Genomic DNA, 16,490 nt, shown 5'->3' on the forward strand with positions numbered 1-16,490 from the left:
TAAAACGGAGACAAGCTCGTAAAATTTATGTAAATCAAAATGAAGTGTAGGAGGGGAGGAAGGAAAATCTGTTGTGGGGATTGAAGGAGGAGAGGAGAGAGAAATGTATGTTTTAAAAGAAGGGATTAAAGGAGAAATGTGTGTGTGGGGGGGGGGGTTGAAGGAGAAATATGTATTTTACCAATAGCGATTGGAGTAAACGTTAAGTCATGATCTAGAAACTGTCCAAAGGCGAATAGTATCAAGTTATTCTTGCTGTCTGTAGGGGTGTTTGCACCTCCCTCCAAAACTTTGTTACTTATTTCTCTTGGACTGGGAAGTTTTCCTCCATTTCTGCTTCTTTGCCGCGGACTATTATAGCCTATAGAATTAAAAAATATATATTAGATTATCAGAAATAGTGTAATCAATTCTCACTTGAAAAATTAACTAAACGTTGTTTTCAGTAATGACACCGTATATTGAGATATTATTTTTTAGTTGTTCTTGGCTTTTTATTTCGTCAACAGATTTGTTACAGATAAACTTTTTTCAGTGAAAAAGAAAATAAATAATCTGTTCTTGATCATCTTGAAAATAAATAATCTCTCCTTGGCTGGTCTGAAAATAAATAATTTGACTCAAAAATTTTTGCCAGCCCCCCCCCCTTTTTTAGAATCAAATGGTCGTCGCCCTACTAGAAAAGACAGTGCAAAAACAAAGTAAGACCAAAAACAAAAGGATTAATACAAATTTTAATGTTTGCACTCAATTTCTGTTAACCATTAAAATTTAAGAAAACCCACTTTTTAATAGTTGCTATAAAAAAAATTTAAGTGACAGTTTCATTTATTGCAATTTTTTTTGTTCGTTTTGTCGATATTTTTTAAGATTGAAAATCTAGAAAAATTGCTAAGTCGTTCGAAAATTAGGTCACCAAAACATTATCTCCCTTGCCGTGAACAGCATTTTAACCAATGAAATAATTGAAAATGTTCACTTCATGTATTTTCTACCAATCACAAAAGAGAGGAAGTGCAAAGTCCGAAGACTGTAAAACACTTCAACTCTGTATACCGTCTTCAAAGGAAGACGGTAATAACAATTCCTATCATGATTGCTTGAGCATGAATGTCGTGCATATTTAAAAAATAACAATACTTAATATGATGAAGCGACCACGGGTAGGAGAAAGCTATATGCGGAACCTGGAGCGTGGCTTGAGATGATGTGTAACTCGGACATAAAGGAATGAGGTCAGCTATTATATCTATACTTAAAAATTAATTATTTTGCAACTTTACTCCAAAACACCTGCACAAGAGTTCAAAATTATTCCTCTAATATTACCGTACATATGAGATGATGCCCAAAACTCAAAGTAATTATCATAAATTTAATTAAAAGTTTACTTTCGATAAAACACCGTGAAATAGCATGCAAAAAGAGAGTACGGGGCTGGTTACAGTTGACGAACCTAAGTTACTGGCAATTTTTAATAAAACCAGACGCGGATCCAGGAATTTTTTCTAGGGGGGATCCACTCCAGTCAAAAAATTTTCTCCCATAAAGATCTTGACAAGCCAAAAAAACTGTAAAATCCCTCTCACCGACGTCAAAGAAACCTTTTTCGTGATGGTAGTGGTGGGGTCGATGTTTTCCGGGGGGGGGGGGGGGGCAAAAGTCATTTTCTTTATTTGCTTCACTATATACTTTTGATAACTCTGCTAATTAATTCCAGGGGGGCCGACCCCCCCCCCTTTTAGATCCGCGCATCGAAACTGAGAACAAGAAATCGTTTTATGCTATCTTTAAGAATCGTCTTCTTTACTCTTGAACTTCAAGCACTCAAACTGTTGGCATGATATGTAATAAGCAGTGAGACCTTTACCAAAATTTTGAAATTCATGGTCCAAGGTTAAGGGTTTTGGAGTTAGGATGGGGCTCTAATGATCATTTAGTGAAAATGCACAAGTTCTTTTAAAAATCTTCTTCTCTCCCCTTGTATATTTAGCAGATAAATTAAATGCAATGTTATGATGAGCAAGGATTTCTCTTTTAAAATTGTGAAATATTTTGGCCCCAGGGTCAGAGGTTCTTGTGTTTTGTGTTGGGGAGGGGGGGGGGGGTGCTCCGTTGATGATATCGTGAAAATGCATTATTCTTTGAAAATCTTCTCTGATCCTGGGTATTAAGCAAACAGACTTAATATATAGTAATGATGAGCAAGGGGTCATGGAATTTTGGAAGAAACACCCTTGCTCATCATAACCATGCACATACTTTATCTACTAAATACCCAGGAGCAGGGAAGAAGATTTTAAAAGAGTTAATGCATTTCATGGCCCCTTAGTCAGGGGTTCTGGTGTCAGGGTAGGGCTCTATTTTTTTCTTTTGATTATAATATTATAGTGAAAATGCATTAATTTAAAAAAAAAAAATCTTTTTCTCTGCTCCTGTGGATTTTACAAATAAGCTAAGTGCATAGTTGTGGCGAGCAAGGGTGCTTCTTCCAAAATTGTGAAATTTGTGGCTCTAGGTTCAGGGATTCTGATGTTTGTGGGGAGTATAGTATTCTTGTTTGGGCTATAACTTTGTAATAAAGAATCACTGGAAGCTCATACTTGGTTAGAACATTATATAAGACCTGAGGGTTTGTCATGACCTTGAACATTTGTCATTTCGGGATGTTCAAGGGCAATGGCAGAAAAAGCATAAAATTCTTGTTTAGCCTATAACTTTGTAATGGAGAATCATTGGAAACTCATACTTGGTACAAAGATTGTTTATGTTCTGGCCCCAGGATCATGAAACAACCTAGACTTAAGTCAAATTTTCAATCGCCTGTAAAATGTTTCATAATTGTCGACTTTATCTCTAAATTTGCAGATAGCAACACTTTCATGAAGCAATATTGAAAAATTATGGTCTGCTTGACTTCGATAACATTTAAGAACAAGATAAAGATTTTGACTTAAGCTTAAGATGTTTCATGATCCCGGGGCCTGGTTGTGTGCCATAACCTTGACCCAAGTTCATTTTGGCATATTCAAGGTCACTGGTATAAAAAGTGTAAAATTCATGACAGGTCTATTATTTAACTAATAGAGAAACAATGGGTATCTATATTTCACTAAAAGTTTACTTAAGACCAGAGGATATGTCGTTTTTTTTAACAAAGGTCGATTTTGGCAAGTTCAAGGTCACATTTACAAAAAGTTACAAAATTTGAATGAACACTTTTAAAAAATGAAGCGGGGGTATTATTTTGTGATCTCGCTCACAGTACCTCAAGTTTTATACTTCTGTGGATCATTTACAATATTGTATTATACTCAGGTGACCGTTAAGGCCCCTGGGCCTCTTGTTTTTTATACTTCTCCTTAACAGTGTTGTATTTATACTCGGGTGACCGTTAAGGCTCTTGGCCCTCATGTTTTTCTTTCTTTCTTTCTTTTCTTTTTTATGTTTGTTTATTTATCTATTCATTTGTGTTTTTCTAAATACACGTATTGCTTTTTGTTTTCTTTTTTTAGCTCACCTGAGCCAAAGGCTCAAGTGAGCTTTTCTGATCAAAATTTGTCCGTTGTCCGTCGTCGTTGTTGTCGTTGGCGTTGGCGTCGGCGTTGTTGTTGTTGTTGTAAACTTTTCACATTTTCATCTTCTTCTCAAGAACCACTGGGCCAAATTCAATCAAACTTGCCACAAAGCATCCTTGGGTTAAGGGGATTCAAGTTTGTTCAAATGAAGGGCCAAGCCCTCTTTCAAGGGGAGATAATTAGGAATTAGTGAAAAAATAATGGCATCATTTAAAAATCTTCTTCTCAAGAACCACTGGGCCAGGAAAGATGAAACTTATGTGGAAAAATCCTCAGGTAGTGTAGATTCAAGTTTGCACAAATCATGGCCCCCGGGGATAGGGTGGGGCCACAATGGGGGATCCAAGTTTTACATAGAAATATATAGGAAAATATCTTTAAAAATCTTCTTCTTAAGAACAGTAAAGCCATGATTGGTCATATTTATATGTAAGCATCCTCAGGTAGTGTAGATTCAAGTTTGTTCAAATCATGACCCCCGGGGGAAGGGTGGGGCCACAATGGGGGATCCAAGTTTTACATAGAAATATATAGAAAAAAACTTTAAAAATCTTCTTCTTAAGAACAGCAAAGCCATGATTGGTCATATTTTTGTGGAAGCATCCTCAGGTAGTGTAGATTCAAGTTTGTTCAAATCATGACCCCCGGGGGTAGGGTGGGGCCACAATCGGGGATCCAAGTTTTACATAGAAATATATAGGAAAATATCTCTAAAAACAGTAAAGCCATGATTGGTCATATTTATATGGAAGCATCCTCAGGTAGTGAAGATTCAAATTTGTTCAAATAATAACCCCCGGGGGTAGGGTGGGGCCACAAGGGGGGATCAAAGTTTTACATAGAAATATATAGGAAAATATCTTTAAAAATCTTCTTCTTAAGAACAGTAAAGCCATGATTGGTCATATTTATATGGAAGCATCCTCAGATAGTGAAGATTCAAGTTTGTTCAAATCATTACCCCGGGGATAGGTTGGGGCCACAATGGGTGATCAAAGTTTACAGAGGAATATATAGGAAAAAGTCTTTTTCTCAAGAACAGAAAAGCCATGATTAGTCAAATTGATATGGAGGCATCTTTCGGTAGTGTAGAATGAAATTTGTTCAAATGAGGACCCCCGGGGGTAGGGTGGGGCCACAATGAGGGATCAAATTTTTACAAATGAATATATGGGAAAAAAATCTGCTGCTCAAGAACAACAAAGATATTTGTTATATTGATATGAAAGCATCATCAGGTAGTTTAAGATTCAACACCCCCCTCCCTGTAAACTTTTCAATACTGTACCGATTTTTGTTTTTTTCCCTAGCCAATGTGCTCAGGTGAGCGATGTGGCCCATGGGCCTCTTGTTCTCTGTTTGTTTTACATTGGGAAGTGGGGGTGATGTCTTTTACACGAAATGGTCAATGTCTGAAAAACTCTATTAAAGAAGTCAAAGCTAAGAATTACATAATAATGCGTTCAAGCCAATTTACTATTAAAGGTCGTTCCTAAAGACGGCAAAGCTTTTTAAAAGTGTTGTACTTGTTTTCTACCTACCATCAACATAAACGGGTGGTAGGTATCGCGCATGCGCCTGCAGTGCCATTCCCCATGTTGGATGGAAAAGATTGTTGCATACACCAGTGGCGCTTCGGTATCTGCAAACTTCATATTCTTCACACACTGGAATTACCTTGTCACAAAGTTGTTCCTCAAAAGAAGCTTGGAATTGGTCACTTCTTTGTAGATCTCTGAAGCTTCTTCCCGATCTGAAAACATACATTAGAACATCAATATTAGAAGAATTAATTGCCCTTGTTCCTCTTTAGTAAGAAGAAAGCTAGGCAAACCTCTAATAGAATGAACAGTTTGAGTTGTTTCCCTTTCTTAAAACATGATTTCTGTTGTCCTTTGAATGGGACATTGGTTGAAAAGTGAACACGGGGCACTTTGACTAATGTTTAAGATAAGTAGTACATGTATTTATAGAGCTTTTAGGTCTTGGTCAATCGCAAATTTGTTATCACAAGAGGTCCAAGGGCCTTAACGGTCATCTGAGTACAATACAACAATTTAGAGGATCCATAAACTGATAAATGAAGCTTTGTTGCCCAAAACCAAGAAAAATTATGATTAGCATCAACAAAATAATTGGTCTATCTGTCCTCCATTTATCACTATTACCATGCAGACTATTAACAAAATGTCTATTTTTTAACCCCATATTATAACGTCTCACATTGACCTCTCACTTGGCCTTTGAAGAACATTTAAAAAGATAAGTTATTTTTTTCTCATTTTTATTCATCTATTATTTCCAAGTCTATCTGATCATTAAAACTATGAAACTACTTTTTTTTATACAATAAATATTCTTGCATAATTCTCGTATTCTGTTAACCTTTCAAATACATTACCTACAGTGATTAATTATAAAAGGTGAATGGCAAAGGGGAATAACTTTGTTCAGCAGAATACAAGTTAATAGAGCCCTGGCCAGGACCAGAACACTTGACTAAATGGTCCAGGTGTTCAAAATTCTGGTAAAAATACCTTTGCATATTAAATTTTTTACTCTGTTTGCCTCGAATATGCCCAGAAGCATAGAAGATTTTCAAAGAAATGCATTTTCACTATATTATCAAATAAATAAAGCCCCACCCTTACACCAGAGCATCTGACCCAGGGGCCATGAACCCACAATTCTGGTAGAAGCACCTTTGCCCTTCATAACTATACACTTGTTTCTTTGCTTTATAACAAGTAGTAGAAAAAAAATATTTTGAAAGAAATTATGCATTTTCATTATATAATTAATGGACCTCCCCCCCTTCACCAGAACCCCTGACCCAGGGGCCATGAATTTCACAATTTTGAAAGAGGCATTCTTCCTTATCATAACCATGCACTTCCTTTGTTTGAATAATATCCAGGAGCAGAGAAGAAGATTTTGAGAGAATTTATGCATTTTCCCTATATAATCAATAGATCCCCGCCTATCACCAGAACCCTTGACCCAGGGGCCATGAAATTCATAATTTATGAGAAGGCAGCCACGCTCATCATAACTATGTACATAGTTTATTTAATATCCAGGAGAGAGAGGAAGATTTTCAAAGAATTAATGCATTTTCACTATATATATCAATAGAGCCCAAACCTAACACCAGAAACCCTGACCCTGGGGCCATGAAATTCTCAATTTCATTTTCTGAAAAGGCAGCCATGCTCACCATAACTTTGTTCTTAGTTAGTTTATTTAATACCCAAGAGCAGAGAAGATTTTCAAAGAATTATTGCATTTTTACAATATAGTCAATAGAGCCCTGCCCTAACACCAAAACCCCTGACCCCGGGGCCATGAAATTCAAAATTTTGGAAGAGACACTCATGCTTATCATAACTATGTACTTAGTTACTTTATTAGCTCACCTGAGCTGAAAGCTCAAGTGAGCTTTTCTGATCACATTTTGTCCGGCGTCCGTCTGTCTGTCTGTCCGTCTGTCTGTCTGTAAACTTTTCATATTTTCGACTTCTTCTCAAGAACCACTGGGCCAATTTCAACCAAACTTGCCACAAAGTATCCTTGGGTTAAGGGGATTCAAGTTTGTTCAAATGAAGGGCCACGCCCTCTTTCAAGGGGAGATAATTAGGAATTATTGAAAAAATAATGGCAACATTTAAAAATCTTCTTCTCAAGAACCATAGGGCCAGGAAAGATGAAACTCATGTGGAAGCATCCTCAGGTAGTGTACATTCAAATTTGTTCAAATCATGACCCCCGGGTTAGGGGGGGGCCACAATGGAGGATCAAAGTTTTACATAGAAATATATAGGAAAAATCTTTAAAAATCTTCTTCTCAAGAACAGCAAAGTCATGATGAGTCATATTTATATGGAAGCATCCTCAGGTAGTGTAGATTCAATTTTGTTAAAATCATGACCCCAGGGAGTAGGGCGGGGCCACAATGGAGGATCAAAGTTTTACATAGAAATATATAGGAAAAATCTTGAAAAATCTTCTTCTCAAGAACAGCAAAGCCATGATGAGTCATATTTATATGGAAGTATCCTCAGGTAGTGTAGATTCAAGTTTGTTCAAATCATGACCCCCGGGGGTAGGGCGTGGCCACAATGAAGGATCAAATTTTTATATAGAAATACATATATAGGAAAAATTTTCTAGTGTAGATTCAAGTTTGTTCAAATCATGACCACCAGGGGTAGGGCGTGGCCGCAATGGACTATCAAAGTTGTACATAGAAATATATAGGAAAAATCTTCTCAGGAACAGCAAAGCCCAGATTGTTCATATTTATATATATGGAAACATCCACAGGTAGAGTAGATTAAAATTTATTCAAATCATGACCCCCGGGGGTAGGGCGGGGCCACAATGGAGGATCAAAGTTTTACATAGAAATGTATAGGAAAATTTTTTAAAATCTTCTTCTCAGGAACAGCAAAGCCCTGATTGATCATATTCATGTGGAAGCATCCTCAGCTAGTGTAGATTCTATTTTGATCAAATCATGACCCCGTGGGTAGGATGGGGCCACAACGGAGGATCAAAGTCTTAAATAGAAATATATAGGAAAATATCTTCTTCTGAAGAACTGCAAACCATGATTAGTCATTTTTATATGGAAGCATCCTCAGGTAGTGTAGATTCAATTTTGTTCAAATGATGACCCCCAGGGGTCGGATGGGGCCCATTGGGGGATCGAAAGTTTTACATAAGAACATATAGAAAAAATATTTCTTCTCAAGAACAGGAAAGCTATGTTTAGTCATATTGATATGCAAGCATCCTCAGGTAGTGTAGATTCAAGTTCAAATGATGACCCCTGGGATAGGGAGGAGCCACAATGGAGGATCAAATTTTTACAAAGGAATATATGGGAAATTTTTTTTTTAAATCTTCTCAAGTACAATAAAGCCATTTGTTATATTGACATGGAAGCATCATCAGGTAGTTTAAAATTCAAACCCCCCTCCCCCCCCCCCCACCCACCCCCAGGTAATCTTTTCAATACTGAACTGATTTTTGCTTTTGCCTAGCCAATGTGCTCAGGTGAGCGATGTGGCCCATGGGCCTCTTGTTTAATACCCAGGAACAGAGTAGAAGATTTTAAAAGAATTAATGCATTTTCACTACATAATCATTACAACGCCGCCCTAACACCTGAACCCCTGACCCAAGGGCCTGGAAATTCACAATTTTGGAGGAGGCACTCTTCCTCATCATAATTATGTACCTAGTTACTTTATTTAATACCCAGGAGCAGAGAAGAAGATTTTCAAAGAATTAATGCATTTTAATTATAAAATCAATAGAGCCCTGCATGCCCTAACACCAGAACCCCTGACCCTGGGGCCATGAAATTCACAATTTTGGAAGAGGCACTCTTGCTCTTCATAAGTATGTACTTAGTTACTTTATTTAATATCCAGGAGCAGAGAAGAAGATTTTCAAAGAAACAATGCACTTTCACTATATGATCTATATAGGCCCACCCTAGCACCAGAACCCCTGACCCTGGGGCCATGAATTTCACAATTTTGGTAGAGGGCTCATTGCTTATTACAATCATGCCAACAGTTTGTCTGCTTGATGTCCAAGAGTAAAGAAGATTTTTAAATATTGCATTAATTTTGGTGGTTTTAGCCCAACCCCTCAGGTCCCAGCGGGGGCAGGGACCATGAAATTCACAAGTTTTGTTTCCCTTCACCCGTAGATGCTATATGCCAGATTTGGTTGAAATTGGTTGAGCGGTTTCAGAGAAGAAGCTAAAAATGTTCAAATGTTAACGCCGACGGACGAAAACGGATAGCAATAGGTCACCTGAGTGCCTCAGGTGACCTAAAAATTCGGAAACGCAAACACATTTCATTTGTTTGGACATGTACAAAAAATTTATAGTATCAGGATATCAAAGCTGGCAAATTTGTTATCTTGACAATCTGTATAAGGTACATATACATGTACCTGTAGGGCAGCAAATGTCATTGGATGAAAATAACAAACCACATCTCACAGTAGTGATATAAGATTCTTGTGAAAAGACCACTTCTGTCTGAGAATATTGTGAATATATCAGATGATAATTTTCAAGCAGATTTCGTAACAATCAGAACAATCTTTTAAGAGACGGTTTACTCTTAAAGAAAATATAGATGAATTTTGTGATAGCAAAAACAAGAACGGCAAATTAAATACGTCAGTTTAAAAGAATGGAATGTATGGTGACACTGCTGACGCAATCACAGTTTCTTCGGGTAAATTGCAAACTATTAATATCCATTAATCGCTGCAATACATTATAATTATATCAATATCAGCCATGTTTTATTCTGTAAACACACATTAATCTGAAAAACTCACACTTTGATCTGGAAAATATACTCTTTATATTGTAAATTTTACATATATGGATTAGTACGTAAAAGTTATGCTTTAATCTGTAAAATTAGTATTACATGTAATTGAACGGTCAAAACATGGTGTTATCCCTATGATGTATGAAAATTAAAAAATGACTGGTTCACAGTTATAAGTCGTACAGACTGAGATGTTAACAAGTGGTTGCATAGTTTGTATAGATAGATAGATAGATAGATAGATAGATAGATAGATAGATAGATAGATAGATAGATAGATAGATAGATAGATAGATAGATAGATAGATAGATAGATAGATAGATAGATAGATAGATAGATAGATAGATAGATAGATAGATAGATAGATAGATAGATAGATAGATAGATAGATAGATAGATAGATAGATAGATAGATAGATAGATAGATAGATAGATAGATAGATAGATAGATAGATAGATAGATAGATAGATAGATAGATAGATAGATAGATAGATAGATAGATAGATAGATAGATAGATAGATAGATAGATAGATAGATAGATAGATAGATAGATAGATAGATAGATAGATAGATAGATAGATAGATAGATAGATAGATAGATAGATAGATAGATAGATAGATAGATAGATATTAGTAGTAGTAGTAGTAAAGGTGGTCCTCTACTTTAATACTAAGTACTAAGTTAATATTTTAAAATACCATTAGTTCAATAGTTGTGCATAATAATTGAATTAGTGCTATGTTTTATTCTAGGAGACCTTTGTCTATTAATAACCTAGAAGATTATTTGACAAGAAATCAAGTAGATGATTTATATGTCCTAGTCAATAAATATGTGACAGACTCATGTTTTTATATAATATGCACATGTGCATAGCAATGCATACTGCATGTGCATTTATTCATATGATCTAATTATGTATATATCTTTATTTGCAGCACACTGCTACAGCTGAATCATACAATTATTCATTTAATCTGTAGTTAAGTGTATTGACTTTTAAATTATTCTTTTCCAGAGAGGTCCAGAGTTAGCCTCAGGGCCTGTAATTATATTCTGGCCAAGGTCATTTTGTATCTTTTAATTTCATTGGTATTTTTAGTTTGTCTTATGCTTTTGGATTGGGTTTTGTTTTTCCCTCCAAGTTTTCTTTGTGTTTTTGATTAATTCTGGTTTAGCAGTGGAAAGTATGGTCATGTCTTGGTGACTCAGTTTTTCATATTCCATAAGACCTTTTGACATTGAGACTTATATTTCCACTTGCATGGTAAGTAATTCTTTCATACTAATGTTAATATATTATTCTAATTTTATAAATATGAAATTTGTAATTTTGCACTTAATTCCTAAAGTCACTTTTCCTGGAGTAAATGAATAGTGAGAGTGAGACTGTAGATATAAAGTTATATGTAAATAGTAAATTCATGGATGTCTCACTTATTCATATTTTTAAAGTAAACTTTATTTTATGCTTAGTGTAGATATCTACAAAGTTGTTTGTTGTTGATTTGTAGATATTGATCTGTCTGTCTAGTGTATGCAGCTTAGATATATATGTGCTGCAGTATATATGGCCCATTCCCATTGAATGGTATGAATAATATTGTTTTTATGAGCAACAATAATTAATCATGTACATATACATTGTCAAGATAATTATTGTAAAAGTTTTTATGATTAAATATATATTGATTAAAGAAATGGGAGATTTGATTGTGTATATTTCATATAATTGGATTATCTCCCTTTGATTCTGACACAACTATATATTGATTGTATATTGATCAATAAGTCTATAGTTTTTATGCTGCATATTTATAATTTGTTATTTCATTACAGGGTTTCTTTACTTCATTTTTCCATCACTATTGATTCATCGTAATAAAGATACCCGTCTTGTTTTAACACGAACCAACAGCCTTGTTGTTTTTCATCATCATCACACAACACAAGTCTGTTACAAATACAAGACGACATTTTTGTTAAGTTTAAACTATGCACTAGTATACCTTTTATGTTGATGATTCTGTCTTTATGTCTGAATCTGCTTTTGTTTTACAAATTAAAGTCTCTCCTAGTATTAATTTGATTAATTTGATTTATGGAAACTTCTTGTCAATATAACAAAAAAAGTCCTCATTTTTTCCAAAGGTCCAGTGACTAAATGTTTTTATATAATGGCGTGCCTATAGAAAATGTGAAAAAATTCTGTTATTTGGGTTTATTCCTGTCAAGAAGTTGAAAGTTTGATACTGCAAAGAAACATTCAACAGAACTGTTAGCTAGACTTGTCTAGATCTGATAAAGTCATCAACCCAATTTTACTTTATTTTTGCGAAATCGAAAGCTATGAAAATTTAGATAATAACAGAGAAAGTAACTTAAGATTACCAAAATTTATTCTTAACCTTAAATCAAGTACTTTATGGAGAAACTGGTAGATACCCACTGTCAATATTTGTAAAACTTAAAAATGGTTATGTAAATTTTAACAGCCATTGGAAGTTTGCTTTCAAATTCGATTTATTCTTTTATTTTTATAAGTGTTATACTGATGAGTCTTTTATGAATAAAATGTGCCGCCCGATATCCTTAATCTTGTTGACTGTCTTATATATGGATCAAGCAAACGTTTCATAGCTTTAACTGGTATACGTCAATTATTAAAGAAACTACAGGAAACCAGATTGTGCAAAAATGGAGCAGTAATGTTGAAATATCACCTAATTGAAATAATTATAGAATTTTTAAGACAAACTTTGGTCTCAAAAATTGTTTGTTGAATTTCCCTACAGAATTAAGAATTACACTTACAAAACTACGAACATGTAACATCTAATCATCGTCTTCTGATTGAACCAGGTAGATGGAATAATATAGACAGAAATTTAATTTAAATTTACTGAACTTTACCATGTTTATGGAATGTGAGTACTTCTAGATGGAACAAAAAAAATATTTCTCCAAAAGAGAAATTGTAAAAATCCTAACGAAGGAACGCGTGCAATATAAAAATAAAAAAATCTTTAACAAGATTTAAGAAAATTTTCAAAAATTAATGTTGATTTATGACGTTGATGTTGCTGAATTGATTGCATTCATGAAAATTTAAGTCTAAAATTTACAGATTGAAGTGTAAAATTTACAGATTGAAGCGTAAAATTTACTGATTAAGGTGTAAATTTCACAGAGTGAAGTGTAAATCATTTTTTTAAAGATTAAAGTGTAAATTTTACAGATTGAAGTTAACAATGAAAAATAAAAAAGTGGCACAAATACGCTTTACTAATACTTGTATTATGATTAGAGACACCACGATACAAATCCAACAAATAGTTAAACTCACATGTTCACGAGGTTCTTGATGAGATCGACATACTTGTACCCCTCCTTGGCTATCTTGTCTTCTTCCTCCAATTGTTTCTGCAGAAAAGCAAATCTGTTTCCGGTTGTAGGCATTGTGGCTGAAGAAAATGGCGAGATGGGAGGTGTCATTGTTGCATTTTATTCGAAGAAAAAAGATTGTAACGATTACCAAAAATTTGTTCATCATTTTACAAAACAGTGTAATTGTGATAAATCAGTTTTGTTGTTTTGGGAAAATAGGATCGAGGTTGGAATGGGGGTTTGCAAAAGAAACTCAATCTAATGTTCGTCATAAAACAGCCAAAATACGGCAATAATCAAGTAAATAAATTCTCCTTTGGGCTCACTTTCGTTCCTGGCTCCAAATATGCGATGAGGGTCTTTATACGTTTGTTGAACTGCGTCAGCAATGATGTCATCAACTTCTTCTCCATGCCCCATGCAGATCCCCATAATACACGTTAACAGTAGAACGAACCTAGTACAAGCCATACTGAAAACAGGGTCATCTTGTCATTTAGTGAGAGGAAACATGATTTTATTTTCCCTAAAGCCTAACAAATACTAGTAATATGTTTATTTTAACTATATAGTCAATGTTATTTTAACTATATATTCATTATTCTTTAAACAAACTAAAGGACACCCAATTAAAGAATAAAATATATACTTAAAAATGAATAAATTTTTCAAATAAACTCCTTCACCAGAGTTCATGCTTACTCCTCTAATAATACACTAGGTATAATGTGATGTCCGTAAACTATATTCAGATTTCATTCGCATAGTAAATATATTAGATATTAGGCCTGCACATAAGGTGTGAAACGGAATTTGTGAAAGGCAACCAAAACAAAAAAAAAACAAAAAAAACAAACAAACAAACAAACAAACAAAAAAAAAACAACCAAAAACGGGGTGACGAATTTAATTAATTGTTTTCGTAATTAAATATTACGAAAATAATTAAGTTAGAATCACAACAAATATTCAAGTCAGCAAAGCAGAAAATTAATACCATTGATCCCGATGTGAATTATCACTTCCGTTACACACCTATCACTAACCCTACAATCAAGCGCGTTACTATATCCCCTCCAACTTCGTTACGAGGGGATTATGTAAAAAAAATTTTTTTAGCTTATTACACGTAGTTAAAACAAATGTGACTAAATGTCGAAATTATTTTGCAAATAATAAAAAATAAATCTTGCATGTTCGTTTGAGGTTAAAGTTATTAACTCTTTACACTTCTTTGCGTCTTTACTTTGAATCAGCAAATAAATACACTGTAGGGGGGATATATTTCTGAGGAATTACTGCAAACATCATTTATATGAAATAATAATAATAATAGAGAGAGAGAGAGAGTTATATTTACACGCAGACAAAATAAAAGTAATAATTTTTAAGTCTGTGCACTTTAACCATTTACTTTTGAATGTTAATATTTGTTTCACTGCGTTTTTCTCTAGTGGGTCAAACACCTTAACAATCGAATTATAACTTAATAAGAAAAAAATAACATTAAATTTCTTGCAAATAAACGAAAATCATAAATATTTTTCTTATTGTTTGTTTATTGAATCAAGAATTTTTTTTTTAAATTAAGGAAGCAGCAAGAAGAACTTAAAAAGAAGCGGGAACGAAAATAAAAACATCGTCGTCATCATCATCATCATCATCGTCACCAAAATCATCATCGTCATCAGGTCCCCCTGAGTGCGTCACATTCTATGAATAGAGATTGTGTTACCAAGCTAACACTATTGCGGGGAGCACGTAACGTGATCAATGTACACTCCGTGCTGAGGACTCATCTGTGCACAAACGTTTGACCTTGCTGCATCAATGTTTATTTACTCGTGTAAGTGGCTTAAAACCCCAGAAGGATACATGTGATAAATTGTTACGCTGTTAGATTCTAACTTTATTTTATTTTATTTTTTGACAATTTTATGCTATACGCCATAGAAATATCCTTTATGTCTATACTTATAAATTAATAAATTTTGCAAATAAACTCCGAAACGGCTGCATCAGAGTTATTACTCACTTCTCTAACAATACATTAGATAAAGATGATATCTATAAACTATATTTAGTTTTCACTTGCATAGTAAGTTATTAATGAAAGTCTATTTTCATTTTTGTATAAACAGCCATGAAATGGCGGATCTAAGTAGCCTAACTGGCAATTTTTAATGAAACTGTCAACAACCAATCGTTTATTTATTTCATAAAATGTCATCACTGAATTATTCAATCAAAGCTTGATTTAAATGATATAAAAGAAATAAGTTGTGATAACCGATTAAAAAGAGAAATGTGGAAATTATTTTCGTCATTCACCGATCTTAATATTGAACGGAAGCTTCTAGAACATCATATAGCATCGAGCCCGATGATAAAAAGGAAAACGAGGCGATTATAGCCGCATGAACTTTAAAAAAGTTTTTGTGTGAATGGTCTTTGAAATAATGGTAAATCATTGATAACAATATAAGTTGTGAATATATTTATATATCGAAAGACTATTACATATATGTAGTAGGTTTTCCTAATAAATTTATCGGTAAAATTTGTATAATAATAGATATTCCTTACTGAGAGCATCGTGGCAACCAACCCGAAGTACAATTTATACTTTGTAATAAACTTGCTTACATGAAAAGAGAAAATTAATGAATAAGGTTATGGAGGGATTTCAGTGCCACAATTCTTGCAGTTTCTGAACTTTTTGTTATTTATGTTATTTCAGTGTACCGTTCACAAAACGAAACGAAGCGTACCGTGCAAGTCCTGTATTAGCACGTTATGATGACACATTTGATGACATATAGATTACAAAACATTTGTTCTTAGAAATGTATCTCTGTTGTTTTTTTTTTTTTTTTAGTTTTTTTTTTTTACATCAAAAGTCATTTTACGACGAAAACTACAGATACATATATACACTTCTATACATGTAGGTCAATTTTGTAAAGTTTGTATAAGGGGATATTAAGATTTTTCAAGTTTTGTTTGCAGGTAAAGAAAAATAAATTATTAACATGGGAGAAATACACAGTGTTGCCTATACCTAAAAGCTACAATGTATGTTATATTTAGTCAGTAATTCATTAAATCCAAGCAATTCTTCAATGAAATTGAGTACTGTATTGCAGATCATGGCTT

The 16,490-nt window shown here is 34.0% G+C and overlaps 1 protein-coding gene across 1 annotated transcript in view; it reads right to left on the minus strand.

The window, feature by feature from the left end:
* The window catches only part of LOC133193919 (thyroid peroxidase-like), a 40,210-nt gene extending 26,444 nt beyond the window's left edge, over window positions 1-13,766 (minus strand). Inside the window, exons 1-4 of the mRNA XM_061329832.1 lie at window positions 13,661-13,766; window positions 13,294-13,411; window positions 5,120-5,331; window positions 182-361 (exon numbers count right to left, since the gene is read on the minus strand). Coding sequence (XP_061185816.1) covers window positions 182-361; window positions 5,120-5,331; window positions 13,294-13,411; window positions 13,661-13,766 — 616 coding nt within the window. The remainder of the gene's footprint in view (window positions 1-181; window positions 362-5,119; window positions 5,332-13,293; window positions 13,412-13,660) is intronic.
* Window positions 13,767-16,490: the final 2,724 nt, after the last annotated feature.

This window comes from Saccostrea echinata, unplaced genomic scaffold (genome assembly GCF_033153115.1).
Source record: "Saccostrea echinata isolate AGI-Se365-2 ecotype Australia unplaced genomic scaffold, CSIRO_AGI_Sech_v1 ptg000028l, whole genome shotgun sequence".
Taxonomy (NCBI): Eukaryota; Metazoa; Mollusca; class Bivalvia; order Ostreida; family Ostreidae; genus Saccostrea; species Saccostrea echinata.